At 41.7% G+C, this 24918-nt stretch overlaps 1 protein-coding gene across 2 annotated transcripts; it reads right to left on the reverse strand.

Annotated features, from left to right (window-relative positions):
• Nucleotides 1-1010: 1010 nt before the first annotated feature.
• Nucleotides 1011-24901, reverse strand: GDAP2 (ganglioside induced differentiation associated protein 2). 2 transcript variants are annotated; one of them, XM_042031189.1, is made up of 14 exons: nucleotides 24793-24901; nucleotides 22913-23159; nucleotides 21257-21396; nucleotides 17247-17400; nucleotides 15621-15709; nucleotides 13636-13712; nucleotides 12420-12579; nucleotides 10747-10897; nucleotides 9733-9809; nucleotides 8994-9070; nucleotides 8281-8420; nucleotides 7623-7677; nucleotides 2690-2833; nucleotides 1011-1783 (listed from the first exon to the last, which is right to left on the reverse strand). In XM_042031189.1, exons 2-14 carry the CDS (start codon nucleotides 23086-23088, stop codon nucleotides 1736-1738), a joined length of 1488 nt encoding a protein of 495 aa, XP_041887123.1. In that variant the 5' UTR covers nucleotides 23089-23159; nucleotides 24793-24901; the 3' UTR covers nucleotides 1011-1735. The 2 variants fall into 2 exon arrangements, with proteins under 2 accessions (XP_041887123.1, XP_041887124.1); XM_042031190.1 differs by lacking the exon at nucleotides 1011-1783 and having other exon boundaries at nucleotides 2789-5567.
• Between the last annotated feature and the right edge of the window lie 17 nt (nucleotides 24902-24918).

Genomic DNA, 24918 nt, shown 5'->3' on the forward strand with positions numbered 1-24918 from the left:
ACTCCCAAGTATTACCACTAAGGGAGTTTTCCATTGCACTGGAGTTTCCAGGTTTTAGCAGCACCTTGGATGTGACTATGGAATCACTTAAGGACCCTGAGGGACGCTTAAAAAGCAAACCCACTTGCTTTTTAGATGTTGTATATACACAACTGTTAAAGCCCAGGCAAGTGATTACTGTAATCTGTGACTGACATAGCAACAGATAGCCCAGTGTGCTGAGGGTACGTGCAGGATAAACACAACACTAAGCCAGGAGGCAAAGGTGGGAAAGAAAGGGAATTCAGTATGGCCTGTCTTATACTGCACTCCTAACTTACAAAAGCCCAAACTCTCTGAATGCAAACAGAAATCATGACATGCACTTAGATGACCAAGAGAGGATTTCTTCTCTGCTTGTCCCACCAGTTTACAGTATCTTTAAACAAGAGAAGGGTATAATTTCCAACCAGCTCAACAGGCACCTTTTAGGTTATCTCAGTATGACTCCTGCTTATGCTTAAATAAGGTAGTTATTGCAGAAGTGGAAAACAAGGAAAACTGAATTTTGGTAGAGAGAGTAGCAGATAGAAGTTAGGGCAGGAAAGCAGCTTGAATCAAATAATGAAAATCATACTGTCATTTTCATACTCAGTAGTGTTGTGACGTTCTTCCTACTAAGGATTTAATCCTCCTCTACTTGGGTCTGTAGAGCCTTCTCCCTCCTCTTTTAACTTTCCATGGGCAGCCCTGAAACACTTTTCACCTCCAGTTCCTCAAGTTACCTGTGGCTAAGCTCTCTTGCCTGTACCATGTCTGTCAAAAATCAATGAGTGTCAGTGTAACAGGAAATCAGAGGGACACTGGTATTTCCAAGAAACAATCTCTGCCACCAGAGGCTGGCGTTGAAGCCACCACTGCCCCCTCCCCTCCATGCATGGTTTAGGCAGATGGCATCCACTTATACAAACATATCTGGCCATGGAAAAGGAGAACATAAATGAGTATAATTAGAGAAAAGAAACCACAAATGCTTTTCAGTTTTATTCTTGCTGGGAGGGTAGTGACATCCTGACATGGTCCTTCACATCATCCAATGAAAACTTTTTCAAGGCTCCTAGCTCACCTAGCAGTTTATGGGACTAAGTCTTGGAGTAATCTTGGCTTGGCTGTAGTGGTCTGTCAGCCTGCAGACATGGCATTCCCAATTCCAGACAGCTTTGCTGGGTCAAGACTAAAGTAATCAGTACTAACAGAAAGGGAAAGTAATCAGATGTGAAACACAGACCATATGATGAGTGATGTGTCAGGCTGGTACTACACCATATTTGTACAGACCAGTCAGAAATGGGTATTACAAACAGAGCTGGAAAAGACTAATAGTTAAAAACATGATCAAGTGCTTTTGATGGATTTCCCAGAAAAGAGAAGTCTCTTCAGAAAAATAATGTAACAGCTTCAAAAAACAACAGCAGCAGCAACAACAACAACAAAACAAACAAACAAAAAATGCATCTAGTGATCTTTAAATCAGCTTTTACATTGGATAAATATATTTGAAATAGTTGTGCAGTTCACAGTGGCATAAAGTTCTCTGATTGCTTGAGTGCTTGAAAATATCTCATCAGTAAAAAAATACCAGAGCTGGGGGAGGAAAACCCTCTCTCTGAATTCTGTACATGGGTAAATGCACAGGTTTTGGCAGGCATCAGGTCATTGGATCCATGGGAAACTGGCAGCATTACAGGACTGCAGATCACAAGTCAGGGGATGGAGGATAAGAAGAATAATAAGGCCCATTTTCCTGCAATGAGAACAGAATAAGCAGTTGAACAGCAGTCTTCTCCAATACACCTTGGTGCAATGATAGTGCCACAGAGGCAGAAAGAATTAGGTATTCTGGCTTTGTACAGTGACTACCACAACTCACCCAGGAGAGGACTGTGCTGGTAAACAGGCAAACAGAGGCCTTGTTTTTGCCTGTGTTAAGCAAAAAGTGCAAGTTAAACTTTTGCCACTAAGCCAAAGTTGTGATGCCAGGAAGCCACAAATGTTGGCATAGCCAGACACTCAGCCAGAGCAGCTAATGCAGACACACAGCTCTGGCTACTACTTTGTAGTTAAATCACATATGCTTTGGAATGATTCTGCCAATGCAAGCCATATTCATTCCACCATTTGGTTAGAGACCTGAGGTGCAGAAGGGAAGAGAAGAGAGTCCTATACAAAGGCAGGGCACCTTTCTACTGTTCCACTTTTCCTTGCTGTTTTGTTCTTTTTTTTTTTTTTTCCTTTTCCAACATGCTTGTTAGTATGTGGGGCAGAGAAGGCAAAACACAGCTACTATTTCTTTTTTCCAGTCAGTGTAAGGTGTATAGCAGCTAACACAAATATTATCTTGTCACAGGCTGTTAGTGTGTTACATTACAGTTCTTGGCTGAAGACGGGTAAGCTGCCTTTTATGCACACAGGAGACTGCTCTAATGGGAAAGCAGCCTCCTTCTCAGCCAAGCCCTCTGCTTGGGCTGATGTACACAAACAAAAAAAAAATCAGAGAATCATTACACAGAACAACACAGACTCTCTAGGAACCTTCCCTCTTTCTTCTCCCCATTCTTAAGATGTAGAAGTCAATTCCCTTAAAGCTCTTGCAGAGCACAAGAACTGCTCTTAGGGCAGAGACTCATGGTGGCCACAGGCAGTCACTCACCCTGGCGTCATACTCGAGGACGAAAGGGGGAAGATCAATCTGTTCTGGGGGTATGGCTGTGAACAACTGCTGAAGGCTTTCCACATAGTGGATTTTGTCCTTTAGCCCTGAGACTGTAAAGGTTGTGAAAAACCATGCTGAGACCTGAAAATAAAACCCAACAAAAACCAATTAACAAGGTGCTGTTTCAAAACCTTCAAGTTCAGTGTAATACTCCACAGTGAAACAGGCTTGAGTTGAACTTGAAACGCTAAAATCATTGCAGTAACACAACAAGGGCAGGAAGTATGCACCACCAACTGCTAGCAAGCAGTGTCTTGAGAGTGTCAAGCTCATGTTTTCTGACTCTACACCCACCCCTCCCCAAATAGCCAGCTTAAGGTCCCTTTCTACAGTCCAAGAGTGACAGCTATTCTGCTATTTGTCCTCAAAACCCCATCAGTATAGTGGCACGTTTTCACTCCAGGTTTAGCCAGTTCAGAAAATTACCTATTTGACTCTGTCAGAAGCATTTTCAACCCTTTACATTCAAGTTTTCACTTGAAAGAAAGGCCAATTAGATGGAGAGAAAGGGAGACTTTTGGCAGTTCAAAGATTGTACTGAAATCTCCCTTCTGCTTTGGGTTGTCTGAGTGAGCTTTTGTTTTACCACCTTTTTAATCAAAGCCTTATCAATTTAACTCTACAAGAATAAGCCTAACAACTTATTCTACAAGATTTTACTTCAAGTATTCACACCTCTGTCTGTTTTGGGTATAAACTGGATATGGAATTTTTGTTTTTGAAGACCAGTAAACAGCAATCCAGTCCTGCCTAGATTGACTGCACAGGCTTTACCTTTTCAACCCACCTTCTCCAAAATTAAGTTCTGTATTACTTCTTGTTTATTTCTTATCTATTCTTTTCCTGGCAGACTGAAGAAAAAGAAAGAAACCTGTTCTACAGGCCACAAATGCTCATATTAGGGATCAATCACGTGGTCCTGGGCAACCAGCTCTTGCTGACCCTTCTTGAGCAAAGGGGTCAGAGCAGATGACCTCCAGAGTCCATTATAACCTTGACCATCCTGTCATTCTGTTTGATAGTTTTGCTTTGACTGCAGGAAGTTAACAGAAACACAGCAACACTGCAAAAAAAGCCCTGAGGAAAACAAGAGTTTCAAAGAAGCTGTAAGAATAAGTCAATAAAAATTATCTGCCTGAATACAGCATTCAAAGAAAAAGTCAATTCCTAAAAATTGTCCTGGAATAACTGCTGCCTCCTCAAAACAACTTATTTTAATGAGAAAGGAACAATGAAAAGGAGAAAAGGAGGTAAAGAATACGACAGAACACTTGAAATCAGTTCATTATGTTGAGGGCAGAATTAGAGATAGCAGAAAGCAGGGAGACAGATTTTACTGGCATCCATTATTCATTATATTGTTCTAACAAGACCTCTTATGAGTGACACTAAGTGACAGTTTAATGAGTGAAAAATACCTTCTCAATCTTGCACCAAAGTAGCATGGATTTCAAGGTGTGTTATGAATGACAATCATTAAACATAATTGCTATGGATGTTTAATGTATAAAAGCCTAATAGGGAGTATTTTTGCAGCCATCACAAAAACTGCTGTTGGGAAAAGGGTTTTTTCTTTTTCCCTTTCTTCCTCTCACTATACTAGCCACTGCAGTTTGACATCTTACCCAGAAACACAGAGGGAAGGGAGAGGGGCAGAAATGTTTCTGGAGTTTTTATTACTTTTACTCTTGATAATCACAGGTTATAGAAACAGTAATACAAGAGCAGCTATTTTCTTATTGGTAACAGGACACGGAACTTTAAATTAAACCAAATCTCTGTTAATGCACTGAAAGTAGAATAAGTTATACCAGAGCAGCCAAAGAAAGTTAAAAATCTAGACATCTGCTGAAGTTTCCCTTCATTTTTTTTTGTTATGATATTCTGAATCTAAATAAAAGGCTGTCAAAGTCACTCTGCCAAGCTATAAACCCACAGTTAAGTGTATGAGTGCATGTCTCCCACAAAAAACCAGCAACACAGATTAGCTGTGTCACAAATCTCTTAATTTGGTCATATCTCAAAGAGAAATTTACTAAGATCTGGGAAATTTTATTCCAGTTGGAAGGATCTTGTGTAGAAAAAGACCAAAGTGATTTGCAACAACCTTTCCGTTGGCACCTGATCTTCAGAAACTGCTTTTAGGACTGTTATAGAAAAGCAAAACAAAAATTGTTCATGACAAATACAAAGATTATGATGATTATGAATATCTAATTTGAGTCTTCGGGTATGTTTCAGCTTTGAAACATTCTTGATTCACAGCCAATTAATGAAAACAGAATTACTCTGGGTGAGACTGTTTCAGATGCAGCCATTTATGGTTCAGTTCAGAATACAAGCTCTGAGAAAGTTTGCTTGGAGAGCACTCAGAAGAGGGCAGCTGAGAGGATTCACATAAAAATGCCTCCAAAAGCCCTTTATTTATCTATCAGCAGCTATATCAACAACAAGCAGGAGTAACCTTACATGCAAGAGTACAAAGGAGCTTGTGATGGCACTTGATGGGTACCTTGATCTGAGGCCCGGCAGCGAAGCGCTCACACAGCAAGAGCCACTCCAGCCTACAAAAGTGCTGATGCCTCTGCTACGATTTCATGACAAGAACAGCTCAGTTTCACAGCTCACAAGAACACTCAAAGCATGAAGAAAGGCAGGAGCAGTGTACAAAAATGGACTGCACAGTGGCTCACCCTGCTTCTGTTACTCTGTGCTTTAGGACAACTGCTGAACCTTCCTCCCAGCACACCAAACTCCATGTATTCTAGACAGGCAATTATCCTCAGAAAACACATAATTTACAACAGTTTCATACCTAGAAACCAAACAAAGAATCATTGTTGGCACCATAAAGTACATGGAGAACTATGCTGGTGTTCTAGGGACATATGATTTTCCCAAAGACATGATGAAAAGCCTCTTGATCCCTCTTAGCCCATAAATAAGCAAAAGCGACTCTGACAGATGGCAGCCATCCACTGTGCCAGGATTCAATACTGCTGTGAAAGGGACAATTTATACCAGAGATTTAAGACCTATGTACAAGGGTGATATGTTTGGGAAGTCACATGAATGCACAGGCCTTCCTCCTGAATTTGAGGCATGGGGTATTTCCTACTACTTCTAGGGAAGGAAGTCAGAAATCCAAATAGGAAGATGAATGTGCCAAACATTTTTTAAAGAAATTTGAAGCTTTTGAGCTAGCAGTCTTCCATAGGGACAAGAGTCCTGAAAGATCCAAAAAAAGGAAGGGGAAAGAAAAATCATTCCCTCTAAGCAGCCATCTTCTTCACTATGCCTTCTGCTGCTTATTCCCCATCATTGTTTCATAAGCTGATAGTCCATGCAACAGTCAAAAGCAATCCTGCTTGCCTTCCAGTTATAGAGAAGATTGGCAGAAAGACATGGATACACATTCTCTTTTGCCTCCAGCTGTGCTGCCAGAATAGGATACAAACCAATACTATTTCCAGCAAGTTACAGAACTCTGTGTCTCTCACCTTCCCTGCTTCCCACCAACCATCTGCTTTGCCTACAGATCTGTTAAGTCGCACTGCAGTTTCCAAAGGGAGAGACAAGATGGCAACAGACACCAGTGAGGATGAGTTCTCATCCTCCAACAACAACAAAAAAGTGTTTCTCAACTAAACAGAAATGTTTAGAGGAGAGGAGGGGGATGAAGTTCTGCTGAGAATCTAAAACACTAATACTTCCTAGCTTCAGCTTTTCCACTCGACTTTGTGACCTTAGTAATGTTCTCTGCCAGCTCCTACATTTTTATTAGCATCAGAGCTGGAAGCTCTAATTCTAGGACACAGACCTCTGATCTGTACCCTGTGGGAATAACTAATAACCTAACAGAAATTGGAAGCTACGCTGTTGGGAAGCCTCAGTCTCATCTACATAAAAACAAGGCAGCTCCAAGTCTCACGGTGTCCCAGCTGTGCACAGGCAAAGAAAGGACTCTTTGGAAATTTAGCAAAGAGATTCTTGCTGAACATGTGCAAACAGATGTGTTTTTCCAGGCATATAATTTTCTCAAATTTGATTGATGTCAGCAAAAAGCAGAAAAAACACAGAGGTTAATCTGATGTGAACATGGAGGATCAGATTTCTGTTTTAATTGGACAAACAAAAATTCTAGGAAGGGCTGCTGCTGCCACTTAGTTCATCTGAAGTACTCATACTGCTGCAATAGGAGTAGTGGGCGTGAAGTCCAGAAGGGAACCAGCTCCATCTTCTGTTGCCCCACACAGATCCCAGCCAAGGGTAACAACTTACTGCATGACAAATTCACGTTTTTGTCTCCTGATGGATTAACAGGATTCTTCTGTACTGCATCAAAAGCATTCTTCCCATCTTTGCTGCTCTACACTCTATCCCTGACTAATCTCACTGCTGCCTAATGCTGCCCTGTGCCCTTCCCAGGGCAGCTCTGAAGTGACACGCAGGACACACGTGCCACCTCTTGTGTGAAAGAAAAGGTGAAACATCCAGGAGATGAACTACACAAAAATGAATTCCCTGAGTGTTTGCTCATGGTTCATCACGCTGCCAGCCAGACAGCAGGAAAAATGACAAGATGTTTCCCTTTCAAAGAAACATGATTCAAAGCTTCCACCTCTCTCCGTTAAGAGCACACAAAAACCAGGGCACAGACAGCATGCACTGCACTGGGGTTCAGCTTATCACAAAGGCTGGAAGATTACAGCTAGATTGAAGATGGGATGAATTTCAAGTTCAGAAGATCCAGAAGATACTGCCTAATTTTGGGAGTCTTCTACATATCTCCACATTCCTCATGTTACAGGCTTACATGCTACTCCACTGACATGCTAGATACACTCTCCTTCAGTAAGATTTACCTTACCTTTGAACGAAATGTTGGGTGGACAAAATACAATGCCTTCAAATTCCTCTTGTACCTGGTTTAGAGAAACAAAAAAGTTTTTAAAAGTCAATTGTAATTAAGGTCACCTACACAAGCCAACTGTCAAAAGAGACCATTTTTCTTAAGTGCCTGTGATGTAATTTTACAAAGTTAAGATCTAATGTAAGGGCCGATATCAAAAAGTAAATGTAAAGGGAAAAGAAAAATGATTTTTAAAAGTAGAATGGTTATTTTTCAGTTAAAGACATCACAGCCTTCAGTCTTTCAAGTAGGAAGTGAAAGAAATGTAAGGACAAATTATGACTGCCACTGTTACCCAAGCCTCTCCCCTCACAACCAGCAACATACTTTAACAAAGCCAGGCTCCAAAAGCTCCAGCTCTGGACAGTGACAGACAACACAACCAGAGTGCCTCCCTAACAGCTCCAAAGGGAGACTGCAGAGGACAGAACTTCTGGTTAAAAAGATGGACTTGAGAAGAAAAGAAAACACCTCTTCCTTCTTTTTGCCTTTACTAGTTATTTAGGCCTTTGTCCCAGCAAAACTCTCTCACAAATAAATGGGAAACCAGATACAGGGAAATATTTGCATAGCACAGGGGAAGACCAGAACGAGCTCTTTTCCTATTGACACTCACTTGGCATCAACAACATCATAGAGCTTCTTCAGGAAATTAGAGTCTAATTGATTGTAATAATTTGTGAGTGTATGGAAGTACACCAGGACATACTCCTTCACTGCAATATGATCCATGACGTGGATGAAATACAGAAGAGCCTGAGGCAGAAAGAAATGAAATTTATATTTGCAAGAACTCTTTCACAGTTGCATTACATCTGAATATGCTTCCATTATTTCCTCTAAAAATGAAGAATCATGAGGGCTGGATGGCATTACATTTCAGCTACAAAAGCAAGGCCAACATTCCAAGTCTTCAACTTGACTGTAATAACTTGGAAGTCTTTTTTGTCTATCTGACCTCACAGATGGAGATATATTCTTGCTGTTTCCATGAAAAACCACATTTGACTCATTACATTTCACTCTTCACATCTTGGCAGTTATAGAAGCAGAGTAAGTCTCCTTCTTCTTGAGAAGAAAAAGGAGCTTTTTTCTAAACTATGAGTTTTTTTCTAAAAATAGCCTCATTGAAAAGTGTCAGCCCAATGCACACATAGGTTTGTAAGGGTATACATTTTCATCTGCCTATAAAAATACTTTCTAGTTAACATCTTAAGTCTCCTGCAAATAACGTTTCTAGTATTAACACTGAATTATCCTTATAATCAGACTTTTCCATCCTAAACATTCATATGTAACCTACACAACTCTAGTTTTACAAAGCCTTACCTTTTCCATGTCTATCAATGTTACGGGGATATTCCTTCCAACCACCACCATCACTGTGCGGCCACAGTTATCTACACCTACAAAAGAAAGAAAGAAAGACATCTCAACTTCTCTCAGTCATGCCAGGTTCTGTACTTGGGCCCTTTCAAACCAGGGAGAAAGAGCCTCAGCTCAGAACTTTTGCAATGTATCTGGTTTCCAATAGAGGAAATATGCTTAGTTATTGCTCTCACTATACCAGTACCTATTCTGATAAAAACTCCACGTATTACATCTGAGAAACTTAAGGACTGCAATTTTATGTTGCCTGTGTACTTCATATTTACCTAAATATCAAATAATAACATGGTTTTATTAAAAAAAACCAAACACCTTCACTTGTAATTCTACCAGCAAAGCAAAATTCTTCCTAGAAACCAGGCTCTGAACTCCAATGCACAGATTGCCAGAGCACGCCTCATGGACCTCCTTTAGCCCACAGAGTCTTGCCTAAGGCAAACAAAAGAATTTAAATTTGCAGCTACTGAGCAGAAGGTATCACACAACCTTGCTATTCACACAAAGATCTAGGTAAGCTCTGGAATTTCATGAGGCCTAAAATATCAGCCAAAGGGCTGAACAGATTTTGTCTCCAGAAACACAGCTATGCTTTCCAGCATGACCTAATGTATTTGCAAGTCCAAAGAAAATATTTTTACTTTGAGACAACATAGATTAGTCATCAGTACCCCAAACTTACCTGTCTGGTACAAAGCTTTAAGAGAAGCAATGTCAGAGAGGTCTTCAGCTCTTGCCTGACACAGCCAGCGATTATAACTAGAAAGTTAAAAACATCTGGTCAGATCTAATCCCCCTTTGGATTAGCATTATAAAATGAAGAGGTATATGGGAAGGGAAGGACAAAGCAAGCTTTTTCTGACTGCGCCCTCTCTAATGTTGCTGTTTTCTGACCTATGGAGCAACTATCAAGTTTTTAAAGAAAGAAATGTTAAAAAATAAAATTTAGTGTCTTAGTTACACACCTAATGATTTTCACTAGGGCAATTAATATATATTAATACATTATCAACTAGTAACTATAGTGGCATTGCATTTGGGCTGAAAAGATCTCAGAGGTTTTTCCATTTAAATATATCAGTGTTTAAAAGACAGAAAAAAAAAGAAAATTTTCTTTAGAAGTCTAGATGTCAAACACAGCTATGCAGCAACCAGTGTGATACTGGTTTTTTTCCCTTTGAATGATGAACAACAAAGTGCCTCATCTGATAAAACAAGCCAACACCTGCCTCGAGAGGTGTCCAGCATGGAACTACCTTCTAAAGAAGTGATCATGCACATTAGGGTTACCAGGGCATGAAGGGGGAGAAAGTCTGAGCATTCTTTTATTTATCAAATGGAGGAAAAGTGTTTTGCTACCTGCCCAGAGCCTCAGGAACAAGTGGGAACTATTAAAAGCAAGTGATCCCACTACAAAAAGTGGTGACAAAACAGTGACATCTTGTGGCAAACAGATAAGGCAGCTGGCTGGATGCACTAGGTGTGCTAAAGGGTTCATCACAAGCTTCCCTTTTTATCTTACTGTCCCTTCCCTTCTCTCTTCAGGCCAAAGAGGCTACCACATCAATCCAGGGTGACACCAGGCATTACCTGTATTTGCTTGCTGGAAGATTAGGCTTTACAGATAACAAAATCATTATTCGTAAGGGTTGGTCCTAACTAACACAAATATTCACATGAACAAGCAAATTCTCACTTCCTCTGATGCTGTTTCTGCAGTGCTGCCTCTGACAACTGTCCCTGAAGGATGAGGCGCCTCTGTTTATCAACGTCTCCTTCCATGCGGGCAAAAGCATGGGACCCAATGAAAGACAAATCTGTCTCCAGACCCTCTTCATCTGAAGCATCTGCAGTAGAAACAAAGGTGGTGTAAAATTTTTGGGCAATCAGCAATGCTGCTGATGAATTGCTACATTTCCCAGTGAGACAACACAGTCATGCTACAGACTAACACAAAACCCCGTGCGGTACCGTGATGCGGCTCTGACACCTCACCAGTACCACTCGCAGATCACAGCACGTGATTGAGAACTACTCCCTTAAAATGCTGGTTTGCCTGGAAACCAAATGGGAAATGCTAGTCATCAGCTCACAACAAAGGGTTAACTCTCCCAAAAAACAAGTCTGGGGAGGGTGACTTGAGCTTTACAGTCATCCTACTTGAGCTTTACAGCCATCCTATTTGTCAAAGGGGGAAAAATTAGCACGCAGAGGCACAGATGATGCAGCTTTATTCAATTTAGAAGCTGTACTGTAGAAAGGGCTTACTTTTTGTATCACTGGACACTTCCTGAACAAATGCTGTAGTGATCTGAGTGTAGCTATTTTTATAGTTTTGTTTACAACACGACTGGGTGATGAAATAGAAGAGTGCAGGCTCACTTGCTGGTGACAATACCAGAATGCTCCACTGAATTGATGTCATCCAGGCACGTTGCTAAGACTTCTAGCACTGTCTCTCTGGGCAATCTGGACAGGAACTGAGCTTCCCCTTTTAGCATGACATGCTGTAGTAACAATGGAACAGGAGTGCAGGATTCCACTACACAAATTCACTCCTACCTGTGCAAATCCAGTAATTTCATAAATTATTAGCTAGTGGTTGAATGCCTCACACTGATCAGCCACAGCAGCAAATATCAAATACTCAGCCGTATCCCAACTGGCTATGCAAAAGCAGAAAATTGATGAATTCCAAGTTATCTGCTTTGGATAGTTCAAGGCTGTAAAACTTTCACATCACCGCTTAACAAGTAAAGAAGAACATGCCTGCTATGTCCATTAATATGTTTAATTGTTTTGCTATATGTATCTCACCTCAGCCCTGACATCTAGGCAACCTCTTTACAAGCAGACTTTCACTGAATTTTGATAGCCACTTCCAAACACTGATCTCTGGGTTGATCTAGCTTTTAGGGAGTTTCTCCTAGTTTTCATTGCACATCTATAGTTTGATGCACTGTATCCCTGCTGTATCAATAGAATCCTATCATCTGAGACAACATTTGCTAATACATAAACAACACTTTGCTAATACACAAGACAGATCATTAACCATAATGCCTTTTTTGATTAGGGGCTGCAGAAGATTCTGCAAAAGCACTTTCAAAGATCCTAATCACTTTGGGAAAAAATTTACAAAGGGAATGAACTACCCACCTCTTCCACCAAGAAAGGAAAAGACAGATCAGCTCTACTGCAGTTACTGCTGGGGAACACACGAAGCCAATGAGGCAGCTTGGGAAGTGGAATCATTATAACCTGCCTTAGGTGCACTGTGGTAGGAAAACACCTCTCTCCCTCCTTTTCTGTTTTTCCCACTGACTTTCACAGAGAGATACTTATTCCAAAGTCCAGTTCCAAACTCACCATCCGGAACGCCTGGCTTTTCAGTAATCCTGATCTGCCGCTCTGGTACTACTGGCTCCCCTTCTGCATTGCCAATATCTGCAGGGAGGTAAGGCAAGGACTGGATCTCTTCTTCCAACGATCTCGGAAAATACAGAGGCAGCAACTTCTGGTAAGTGACCTACAAAAAAGAAAAAAGTGTGAAGGGTCTATCATACATCCATGCTCTTCGCTTAAACAGCGTCTGCCTTTGTAGCAGGGAACTTCTCAACAGTTTGGAGGCAAAATACTGCCTCCCTCAATGGTTACTTTGGGCTGTGAGTTCACAATACAGGCAAGAAACCTTAATAAAGGTTAACTTTTTGGGTTTTTTGCCACATTGGCAAGTGACTTTGAGAGGACTCTGCTTTAACCTGCATGAACTCAGGTAGATTGCAGATACTTTAGCTTTGTAATGAAGTTGCAATATGCATGGACAACAGATTTCAGCAAAGGTTGCCTATGTTAAAATGCACTATGCTACAGAGATCACCTTTAGTGATCTGTCTGGGGAAAAAGAAAAAGCACCAACCAAACAAGAAAATCCTGCCCCACATGAAGGAAAATCTCTACAGAATGTAATACTTCATGGATTATCTCCATATGATTAGCAGTTTTGTGACCCCCAACAAATTAGTTATTTTCCTTATCCCAGATGCCACAGAATCTGAGCACAGCATGGGTGTTCTGCACAGGAACTGCCATTAACAAGTTCAAGGTACAAAGAAAGTCAATATTCAAACTGCCTGCATCTCTCAGAACACAGATCACTAAATGTCAAGTTTGCTTTTCCAACAAGCCAGCAAGCAGCGTTTCAGGTTTGTAGGTGATCTGTAGGGATGCTGAATTGGCCCTCTTCAATCACATCTCTGTGTAAGGAGGAAACTTTGTGTGAGGAATTTCTTTTCTGGCTAACAGACAGCATCCAGCACAACTGCATGCCATCACCTCCCCTATTGCTCCCTGTCCACAGCTCAGGAACACAAAAGCCAGAAGCAGAAAGATTCTCAGAGTGTCCATAGTGACAGCTAAGGGCATGAACAGTACTGGAAAAGAGGCTATGCTAGGATGGGACAGAAGGATGCTGCAAGACTGAAAGTCTGCATGATCTGAAGGGGAAATCCAAATCCAGCTCTACTGATGCAGAGAGGATCAAACATGCCCAGGAATTTTGGTGGAATGAATACCAAGATGATACCTCTTCAAGCTCAGAGACAGCAAACACCACCTTCTCCAGAGTCTCTCCATGAATCTCCAGAAACCTCCTAACTGTGCCTGCAAGGAAGCAGATTAAATGTAGTTAGCAAAACAGAAGAAGTCTACACACACAGCTGCAAGTGAAGAACTCAGAGTGCAGAAGAGAGATACATCTCTCCTCGTACTAAACAGCTCCACAGGCTGTAGGCAAGTGTGGAATAAGTGGTGGTTTAACACACCAAATGGGTTGCTGGGCATACTGGAAGTTCCATCTCCACTCTCTCCTGATGCTGACTTTAGATAGACACAAATAGTGAATAAATCTCCTTGATTTTAGCTTACTAAGCATTCCTTAGACTGTGAAATGAGATTCAATGGCCCTGAAAAATCAAGCTAAATCCTTCCCTTAGAGAGTCCAAATTGCAAGAACTTTAGAGAGTGCAAATTGCTAAAACCAGACATTCTTAGAACCAGTCACTGAGCCTTAATTTATCAGCAAAGCAATATAAGTAAGCTACAGCAGAAGCTGCTTCAAGACAGGCTCAGCAACACAAAATCTCTGGTGCCAAAGAGGCATATAAAAATTCTATTTGTAAATCGTGAGAGAAAGTGTCCAAACAAATCGGTTGGTACAGGAGTATTTTATCAAGTAGCACACAGACCTACAGAGACAACAGAAGACAGCAATAGAAGAAGTTATCTACAGGGAGTACTTTAGTGGGAGTTCAAGAAACAGTTCAAGGAAAAAAGGAGCTATTTTCAAACACTTCCTGTGTACTACAGTACACAAATTCCAGTGTAATCATGTTGACCTGCAACATTACTTTACAGAACAAATGCAATTGGGCAGTTCCACAGCAAACAGTTCTGAATGTATGTGAACATGTGAAAAAGCCAAAAGAGATGGGGAAGAGTAGGAACCAGTATATAAGTATGTAAACAAGAGTATATATAACATTATTGTTTGAACACTTTTTTGTATTTTCAGCCCAGGATGTTTTCTGATTTGTTTTCAGTGGTCTTCATTTTTTTTTAAATATAGCTCCCTCTCAAGTGCAAGGAAATTTGAAAACTTTTAGCAATGCTTTTTAGTAAGAATTTCCATAAAACAAGTAACAAGCATAAGAACCATTTCCCCTTGTTTGTTCTGAACTGGCATGGTTTGATGGTTCTTATTTTGGGAGACAGTGAACAGCTGATTCCGTTTCACCATTTCCATGCCACTCATGAGTTTACAAATATCTATCACACTCCCCTCAAGTCTGGTATAATCCAGTCTGGAAAAGTGTTGAGCTCATTTTGCTATTTCTTGCCTTTTTCTGTCCTTGTTGACTTCCTCAACTTCTCTGTCTACTATATTCTTTTTGAATATGCAGCTTTAAAGGGTGAACAAAGCACTGATTTATTGCATAACATTTTTAATTTTGTTGTGTCTTACTCAGCTTGCTGTTTTGAGCTCCTCTGAGCTGTTTTCATGGAACTATTATCATCTCAAAATTTTGCTGCCTATAATCAGCCCATCATTTTGCATGTGAAGGCAGAAGCCTGTAGGAGTGGGTCAGTGGGGGAAGAACATCACTTTACATTTGGATGTGCTGATGACACTAAGAAGACTAAATTCATGGTTGCTCAAGTCTGCCTACAAGTATTCAACAGCAAGGCCTCATCTTGGCTATTCTGAACAGATTTCTATTACCAGCAAACTCTCTCACCTCACTTTTAGCATCTTTACCAGGTTATTAATTAACACATTGAAAAATGCAAGTTGTATGGATCTTTACTGATGAGATCCCAGGGACCTTTACTGAGAGGAAGGCTCATTTGTTTTTATCTTCCATTTCCTGATCAACCATGGAATGCATTGCCTTTTTACAGCCTCTAATGAACCACAGCCCCCTAAAAAAAGCTTTCCCCATTTCAAGAGCAATCTGTAAGTGACCTGCTGAATGCTGCCATCCAGTTTATGCAGTTTTCCAACACACTTACGCAGTGCTATGTGGGTTGCATCCTCCAAGGGGTAACATCTTTTCAGAGTGTTAATGACACAAAATCCTACAGAGCACATTGCCTGTTCCCTGGAATCCAGAAAAAGAGAAACAAATGAACAGACAGCCAGGTGTGAACAGCCATCTCTCAGGACAGTAGGGAACTGGAACACCAATAATTTCTTCCCTGGCTCTAAGCAGCAGTAATCCTCTTTCAGGTTTTTGCAGAAGGATTCTTCCCTGGCAAGATGTACACACCCCCATTAAGTAGAGAAGGAGAGAACCATTAATTATTCCCCATGGCTTCCTCTGCTGCTTGTTTTCAGATTTCTCTTTCTATTTCAGCTATGTTGTTCCTACAGTTTCTCATATCCTAAATTAAGTTCTTACCTCAAGCTCTCTGCAATCCTTTCCAAAATACTTTTGTTCCTGTTTAGGACTGACAGTAAGGGGAAGGAGGTGCTCTTCAGTGCATACACACTCCTGTTTCTTCACCTGACCAATGATTTTGTTTTGATAGAGGTCTGGACACAGGCCAAGGTGGCTTACTCAATCTTAGGTATGGTTAGACAACCATCAGAATGGAGTGGGACATACTGTAAGACCAGTAGGATGCTTCCAGCACTGAGCCGCATTTTCAGAAGAGTAAAGCAGAGCTGTTGCCAACAATCATCAAAGGAATTTGAGCAAGCTCAGAGTTGGTAGACAGTTTCACAAACATCAAAAGTTACTCTAGAAAATAGATTGACTGAAAAGACATTCACTATGCAGAACTATCAGAATTTTAAAATGGTTTTTAACATGGTTCAGGCCTGACTTTGCTTGTTACTTCTGAGGCAGAACAAAACTGGCACATGCTAAAAACCTTAGCTATAATCTTGATTATGAAACAGTTACTATTGCACTGTAACACACAGTCCAGCCTTGGAAGAATTGACCTTCCCACCCATAAGAAATTGTTAGGTATGCTTTCTGACATTGCTCTTGCTCAGGTGTATTTTGCAACTGCTACCACTACAGCAGCTGTCACAGGAGACGAACAGAACACAGGAAAGAAGACAGAAAAATAGGAAGAAAAAACCCTGTCAGTTAAGAGGAAGTAGAAAATACCACAGACAAAAGGGGAAAAAACTACAAACCCAGCTGCTGCAACTGTAGATTTAGAAGTAACCTTACACCCTGACTCAGAATTTTAGCTGTTGTACAAGAGCAGAGAGGCCAAACATGTGAACTGACACAGCGGTCAGATCTGCCTGTGGGTGCTTGCACATGGCTGCAGACACACAAGAAATTGCTGCTGGAGTAAGCTCCTTTAACACTTGCTGCAGCACAGAACTCAAAGCAATTATTAATATTTCTCCTTTGAGGAACTGAATGCTGCACAGCTCTAGCTATCCCATTTCAGGACCTGAACCATCTCAGATCTCTCTGCACATTTTATCTACACCACAGCACAGATAACCAAAGGCATGAAGCACACCATGAAGCCACTTATGTTCTCATGTCCCTAGCCAGAGCCAGCACACATGAGAAGACATTCAGAGAGGTTAGATCTTTGTGCAGAGCCGAGTTTGCAGGACAGCTGTGCCCCAGCTGGCAGCGCCTGTGTAGGCTGTGCTGTGCTTACTTGGCGAGCTGCAGGACGTTGCGGTAGCAGCTGTACAGGGAGCTCTCGGCCGCGGTGCGGTACCGGCTCTTGTACTTGGGGCCCACCGTGTGAATGATGAAACGCGCAGCCAGGTTAAACCCTTTTGTCAGCTTGGCCTCACCTGTCCTGCAACCTGAGGAAAAAAACCACAAGGATAAGTGTTCCTGTCATGGCAAGAAAGCCAGAAGTACTCAAGCCCTTGTCTTTCTCCAGTCAGACAACTCCACCTCATACACAGAAGGCAGTGTTAGAGACATCAAATATTAAGGATAGCATCCTATCTCATACCAGCTGCTTAGCACCCAGTCAGGCTGAGGAGGTGAACTGTGCTCATTCCTCTCAATTTCAAAACTATGCATATAAGGACAAACCAGATATTGCTAGAAATTCTGTCTTAATTGCAGTGTTTACTACGCTACTTACAGAGCCAAAGGAAGAAATGATTTAATAATGTGCAGAGAACAGATGCGCAAGTATACCACACAGCTAACAATAAAAAGTCCTTCTGAATTTAACAACTTGGTTTGGGGAGACTGCTTTTTGGATAAAATGACTACAGGTCTCCTTAATCAAACAAACCAGTTGTTGGCAAAGCTATTAAAACTGAATAGATAAAACACTTGTTTAATTTATGCTCCCAGAATGAGGTAACTTGCTTTTTTTTGCAAGTTTCTTCATGTCCACAAGGCAGATACATGATCCTTATGCAGCTCATACCCTCTGGGCAGACCAGATATCTAGTCTCAAGGCAAGGAAGTTGCAAGCAATACATTTAATCGTTCTATTCACGGCACCCTTCAGTTACATAGTCTAGGAACAGATTCTGTGTTTGAAGTCTGTTTTTCCTTCAGCACATGGAAGAAAAGTCTGCTAAACTTCCCTTTCTTCACCTAAATCTCGTCCACTCCAAGTCTGGACAGCTGAAGAAGTACTTCTAATCTCTCTCTTTCCCTACCCTCAAAGGCAAGTATTTTCCAACCTTCTTTTTTCTGCTTGTACAGCTGCACTTCAGCTTTCTGATCTGACTGAAAACTAGTATTTTCAATGGATTAGCTTTCAACCTGATCTTCTCATAGGTTGCTAGTGCCCACAACAGGGAATGAGACAAGAACAAGCAGCTGCAGCCATCCCTCAGGCAGCAGCTCCAGCAGCTTGGCTTAAGCTGCTCACTGAACAGGGATGTTCATCTCTCCCACTCCACTCTTTCCTCGTAGTGCTCAGGCAAGCTATCAACATGCATGAAAGCATATCTTATGGGAAGAGACATTCCAGGTTGAGAATCTTCCTTACTCAAAACTTCAACCATACCTTTTAATGGCAACCACATGCTGCCTTGAAGCCAGCATCTTGTAAAATTTTTGATCTGACAAATCACATCATTAGCTTCTACAGACCTCCACTGTGCTTCTTCTGGGTTAATCAGAAGGAAGAAAACACCATACTAAAACTAGGCAGACTCTTCTGAATTCCTGCACAGCCTCTAAGACGGCTCAAGAGAGTGATTAAATAAGCACAATATGGAAAAAGTAAAGCCAAACCCAAAAAAATGTATCAGATATCAAGTTACTTTTCTTCCTCTGCCCACACCTCACAACTAGTGAAGAGCAAGCAATGGCCTGTAAGAAAAAACTTGTCTTGGGAAAAAAAGAATGAAGCAAGTTTGATTGAGGTATAGTTGTGAACTCAGTAGGGAAACTAATAAATTCAGGCAAGCAGATGTAGCTCAGTAATCTAACTATACTTAGATCACACTTCATACTTCCCAATGCCTTCTGCCTGGGTATCTTTACAAAACTTACAAAATTAAAATGAGAAGTAGGTATTATTCCTATTTTAAGATATGGGGTGAGGTGAGCTGCACAAGTCTGTGACAAAGCAGGGAAAAAAGTCAAGATCCTATTTTTTATCTGATGAGATTTTAGACATTAGGATAGCTTTTCTCCAAGTTTAAAATGAAAAGTCTGAATCCTCTACATCATGTGTGTGGCAGAGAAAAAGCATCACTGGAGCTGGAAGATTTCTGTGCATTGCTGTTACAAAAGGTCTTTATTAGACTGCAACAAATATTTGTTGATAGGCAAGCTTATATCAACAGCACTTCATCTGTGAGCCTGCCCCTGGTTGTAGCATTTCTACATGAATCAAAACTAATGCTGCTCCCAGGAACATAAAAGTTAGCTGAGCCTTAAAGAAGGCACAGGCCTTAGAAGGGTCACCATATCACATGCTTTAAGATCATGATTTTTCTTGGAGTCTGTGAAATGTGAATATATACCAAGTGGCAGGAATAAAGCAGGAGAGACCTAACTGAAAATGCATTTTACAGCTTTAGAGCGTAGACATTTTCACTCTTTCAGCACAAACATTCTCCAATGAAAAATTTCAAGGCTAAATGGGAAAGAGGGCAAAAAGGAAGCAGAGGTGACAAATAAATCCTAAAATGATTTCTTAACTAAGCTCTCCATCCACTTCTCCTACTGTGACAGTACTACGGGTGCTCAAGCGCCAAATCAACCTCTCCTTCCTCCCCCACACAACATGTCAGTAGGGTGTCACAGAAGAACTGATTTCCATAAAGCTCCTGGCACAAGATTAAAAGAAAACTGTCTTCATAGGGAGTTGTGAACTAGCAGAATGCATTACAGGGAGAAGACAGAAGTGTTTTCACTGTGGTAGAAGATGCAAAACTACACATAACTCAGCAGGGTCAAATGGAATTTAAGAAGTTGAGCACGACTCCCTACAGAGCCGACAGATCTCAGACTTTAGGACTCCTTGAAATCCAGTCCCTCTCTTCCCACCTCTCAGTGCACACAAGAAACCCAAATGTATTTTAGAAGAGTTCCGGCATATATAGCAGGGTCCTAACTATTCTATAGCACCTACGGTATTTTAACAGCCATTTCCACCCACAGCACACACTGAATTTTCGCTCTGTTATGAAATGGTTACTCTTCCTCCTCTTTTATTTCTAGGTTACTCAAAAAAAGCAAGCTGAATCAACAAAGGATGACTTTATAGAAACAGAGGATTTCTATTCAATTGTAATTTAAGCTACTAGAGTTTATATTAGAAATATGGCTCTTCTATATCCATTTTGTTATTGCATCAGGAGACCAAGCTGTTATTCAGTGAGCAGTACTACACAGATACCTCAAAATTCAGTTCAGTAACATATACTAGAGATGTGAACTTTTATCTGCAAACCATATTAGGCTTCTGTGTGACCTTGGATAACTATAAACTCTTGTTCGTTACACACAAAATAAGGGAACTCTTATTCCCAGTGCCTGTTAGATGAAAAAAAGGCTGAGTATTCATCTCTCATGATCAGCAATAAGCTTTGTTAATAAAGAATCTAGGTAAACCTCATCCATTTCTAGAATAGCCTTACATTAAGGCTGCTCTTGTAGCTTTCCAATGAAGTAATTTGTTGTATACAAGAGACAAGTGAACCAATCAACTTAAGAAGTCACAAAGACTTTACTTAGACATGCAGTATTTTATCAATCCATCTATTATTATCATATCTTTCTGAAAGACTGTGTGTATATTAACATCCTGAAAGAGGATACACAAAGGGTATGATAGAATCTGCTTAATTTCTGCAATGGTAAACTTCAGTTTCTGTCTTTCGTAATGTATAAACACAGAACAGGATAAAATCTCAAGATGTACAATACTGGTCCCTTGAGCAAAAGCTCTGATAAGCTAACTGCTCAAAGTGGCTTAAGATAACAATGGGAATTATTGTATCATAAAGTAAGGGCTCATCAACTTAAATATCTGCCACAGAATTTCAATTATCTGGAATGTGAACAGCAAAGAGACTAGATTGGCATGTGTTTCCTCCGTGTTTTTCACGTTAACACCAGCTGTTGGGGGTTGGGGGAAGCTCTGCCTTTTTCGTTTGTGCCCCAATCTTGATGCTTTGTACTATGCAAGAACAGTAGATTTCAATAAGATAAAAATGTCTCAAGGCCACTTACCTTTGAGCTTCTGGAGTTCATCCTTCAGGTCAGGCCCAGCATGCATGAATATACTTTCAGATACTGGATTCTTATCCGTGAGAGTCTCATTGCTGGTGTTTACGATGGCCGTGCAGTTCAGTAACGCGACATCTCCTTTCCTGAGGAAACAGTTTATTGCAGGATAAATGCACAACTAAGCAGGATATTCTCAAATCAGTGCCGCCAAGCAAGGAAATGCCAAGTTACAGGAAAAGCATTAAGAGGACTCCAGTGCCCGCACAGCGTAGCGTACCCTGACGTGCTCGCCAAGCTGAACCATCCTTTGCCGCTCCCTGATGAAGACAGACTGCACGCAAAACGTCAGCTCCTTAAACAGTCCCAGCCTCAGCAGTTGTTTGTAGAAAAGGCAGTGTTGTAGTTGTATGTAGGGCAGCTCAGACAGCAAACATGCAAGGCAGCTTGTTAAACTGATGGAGTGTAACACTTCCAAAAACCCACATATTTTCTCTTGGGGTAACAGGACAGTCCTTGTGTTATATTACTTTCAAAACTTCAACAATTTTTTCAACGTACTTCTTTATTTTTGCAGACTATCCAGGGCACCTTAACTGCTGCTGTTCCTCAGACCACTGTGGGTCTAGAGTGACACTGCAGCTGGACAAGTTTTCTTCTCTTTTGTTCCCAAATTGTGAACCCAGAAGTTGATCATGTTCATTCTGCTGTTCAAAGATCAGACATGCAGAAGATAAACAAGGCACAGATGCATAAGAGACAATGGAGTAGCAGAACTCTGACCTGCTTTTTGCCACAGCAGCAGCCATTGGGGATTTTGGGATCAAAGAGCATAGGAAGGGAAATAAAGATTCCCACGCACAGGGAGAAACTAAACTAACAGTTGAAATTGCACATATTTGCCCAAGCCGTAAGAGATGTTTAACCTTTTACTCCTCTCTTTCTTTGCTTAATTGAGTTCGGGAAGTCCATGAGCAGTCCCATTTCCTGCATCTATTAACCAGAAAGAGGTTCAGGCTGATTCCTGAATCTGCATCCCTGAGAAATCCTTCTCCCTTCACAGTGATTAAGTTAAGAGTTATTCATCTAGAGAGCAGGTTTAAGTATCTGAGTTACAGGAAAGAAAAACTGATGGACTAAGTTCACCACAGCACACTGCACTTTATCAATAGATTTTGGTAGAAAATCATGGAGACAAAATACAGAACAGAGGAAGAAGGGGCAGGAAGAGCCAAAACCAAGGCATAAGAACCACATGAAAGAAAATACTGATTTAAACCAGAAAAGTAAAAGCAGAATAAAGCCAGAAAATACAGGAAAAAGCTAGTAGACAGCAAACATATCTAAAAAAAATTGAAAACCTCATATCCAAGTGCCTAACTAGGTTTGGATACTAAGCATGTACTTCCTGCCTATCACAGTAGGAAGTACAGCTCCAGTCTGCTGCATCGAGGACTGCCCATGAGCACAACCTACGGTGGAGCAAAATCTAGACTTTCAAAGTTACAGTGAACAAAAAGATTATTTTCCTCACAGATCTGTAATGTTTGATTCAAGAAAATAGGATTTAGAAGCTCTATTCTACAGCAGTGATCATTACATATGGATCCTGCAGTAAATGGAGAAGAGATGACAGACACACAAGAGCCACATCGAACTTACCACAAGATAATTTTTTCATTGATGTCTTTCCTGTATGGAAAAGGTGATCTAACATCAACTTGAGCTTTTTCAACAGGACTTTGGTGACAATCCAGCTGCTTGGCCTCATAGGCATCACTCCAGCCTGGCAGACTATCAACATCCACAAACTGGGAAGGAGCACCCAAGGGATCCATGGAATGGAAACAACAACTCCCTTCCTCTGCTAACTTGTCACACTCCAATTTTCACTGGAGTCTTCCAGGTGCTTTAAAGAAAAACAAAAATCAAACCAGGTCAGCAGCTGTTCACTAAAAGTAATTGTCCCGTGGAGCCAGACCTTTCCCAAGACTGCAATGCAATAACAGCTAGCAGAAAACAGAAAAGCAGATTTCCCACTCAAACACTTCCTCTTTTGTTACCTGCATGCAATAAGGCAATGCAGATACTTCCAGTGAGACAAACCTCTTCCAACCATTAAAGGTGAAAACACCTTCTCTACTAAATTGATCCAACTGACTCATGATCTTGCATTTTAGAAATAGCAAGAACAAAGTCCTAAGTGCAGAGAGGATCGCAGTCTTTCTGAAAAGTGTTATTTCTTTATCTAAACAAAAAGCAAATTTGTAGCAGGGAATGTATAACCTATTCTTTCAGAGATACTGGTAAATACTTATATAAAAACAAAAGTCAGAGCTTCCCAAACCACAATACCCCCACCCACCAAACACCCCAACCAAAAAACCCAAACCTTACAAACAAACCAACAAAAACCCCTCCCTCTTCCCGAATGACACAGCCCTTGCCGTTCAGTGAATTCTGAACTGCTGCAAACAACTTACTGCCACATAGTTCTTACAGCCATACACTCAGGCACAAAACCTCTTCACCCAAATCAGTTTTGCAAGAAAGAGTAAAGCTGTATATTTGAACGCTGGCCCAGTGAATTTTAAGATGAACTCTGCCATCTGACTGATTCTGAGATGGCACTGGTTGCTAGACGAAGGCTCAAACGTGCCAATACTCACTTTTCAGCTGCCAGCAGACAACGCGTTGGCTATTGCATTTCCATTGTGACTACTGAACTAGACTAGTTAATCAAACTAGCACAAACATACCCACATAAGTAACTACAGATTAGTAACACACCACACACACCTACTACTTAACCCCTTTCACACGTTTATAATTGATAATAATTAAAAAACGATCACACCCACAAGGGGTAATTGTGAAACGCGACTTATTAAGTGTATTTATTAGCCAGGGGAAAACAACACAACAAAACAAAACAACCAACATCCAAGCTCACACTGAGGGGTAATAAAGACTGACACTAGGACAAAGATAGCCATAAGAGCATCTAAGTAAGATTTTTGCTGGAAGAAAAGGCAATGAGCGAGAAAAGCGACAAAGATAGCCGTAAGAGCATCTAAGTAAGATTTTTGCTGGGAGAAAAGGCAATGAGGGAGGAAAGCAAGGTAAGCGCGGCTGCACTAGCCCCAGCCCTAAGCCCATCTACAACAGCATCTACCCCCTGCTGAACAGCCAAACCCAGGGGTCTGGCTACGGCAGCAAAAGGCAGGAGAAGCGGTGCGTGCAGATCTCCCCCGGGGCATCTCCCCCACGATCGCTGCCGGGCCCTCCCGCGGCGGCAGCGGCCCCGAGGGGTTGTCAGGCTCGGAACGGGGCACAGAGCGCTGTGAGCGGGGGCCGCGGCCCCAGTGCCTGGGACGCAGTGCCGTGCTCGCACCGGGAGGAGAGCCCACCTCTCCCGCCCCACGCCTCGCACCGGGACTCCGGCACCGCGCTCCGCCGGGCATCCAGCGGCCCCCGCCCGGCTCCCGCAGCGCCCGCCCAGCGCAGGCCGGGCCGTGCCCCCAGCACCGCTCCGCACTCACGGGCACAGCCGCAGAGCCGCCGCCAGCCCCGCCCGGACACAGGGTCCCGGTCGGCGCCGGTCTGGCGACATCACCCAGAGAAGCTCCGCGTCTGCCCCGCTTCCGCTTCCCTTCCCGGGCGGAGCC

The sequence above is a fragment of the Corvus kubaryi genome, unplaced genomic scaffold (assembly GCF_017639235.1).
Source record: "Corvus kubaryi isolate FWS band 111438036 unplaced genomic scaffold, C.kubaryi_AGA036_p1.0 37341, whole genome shotgun sequence".
Classification (NCBI taxonomy): Eukaryota; Metazoa; Chordata; class Aves; order Passeriformes; family Corvidae; genus Corvus; species Corvus kubaryi.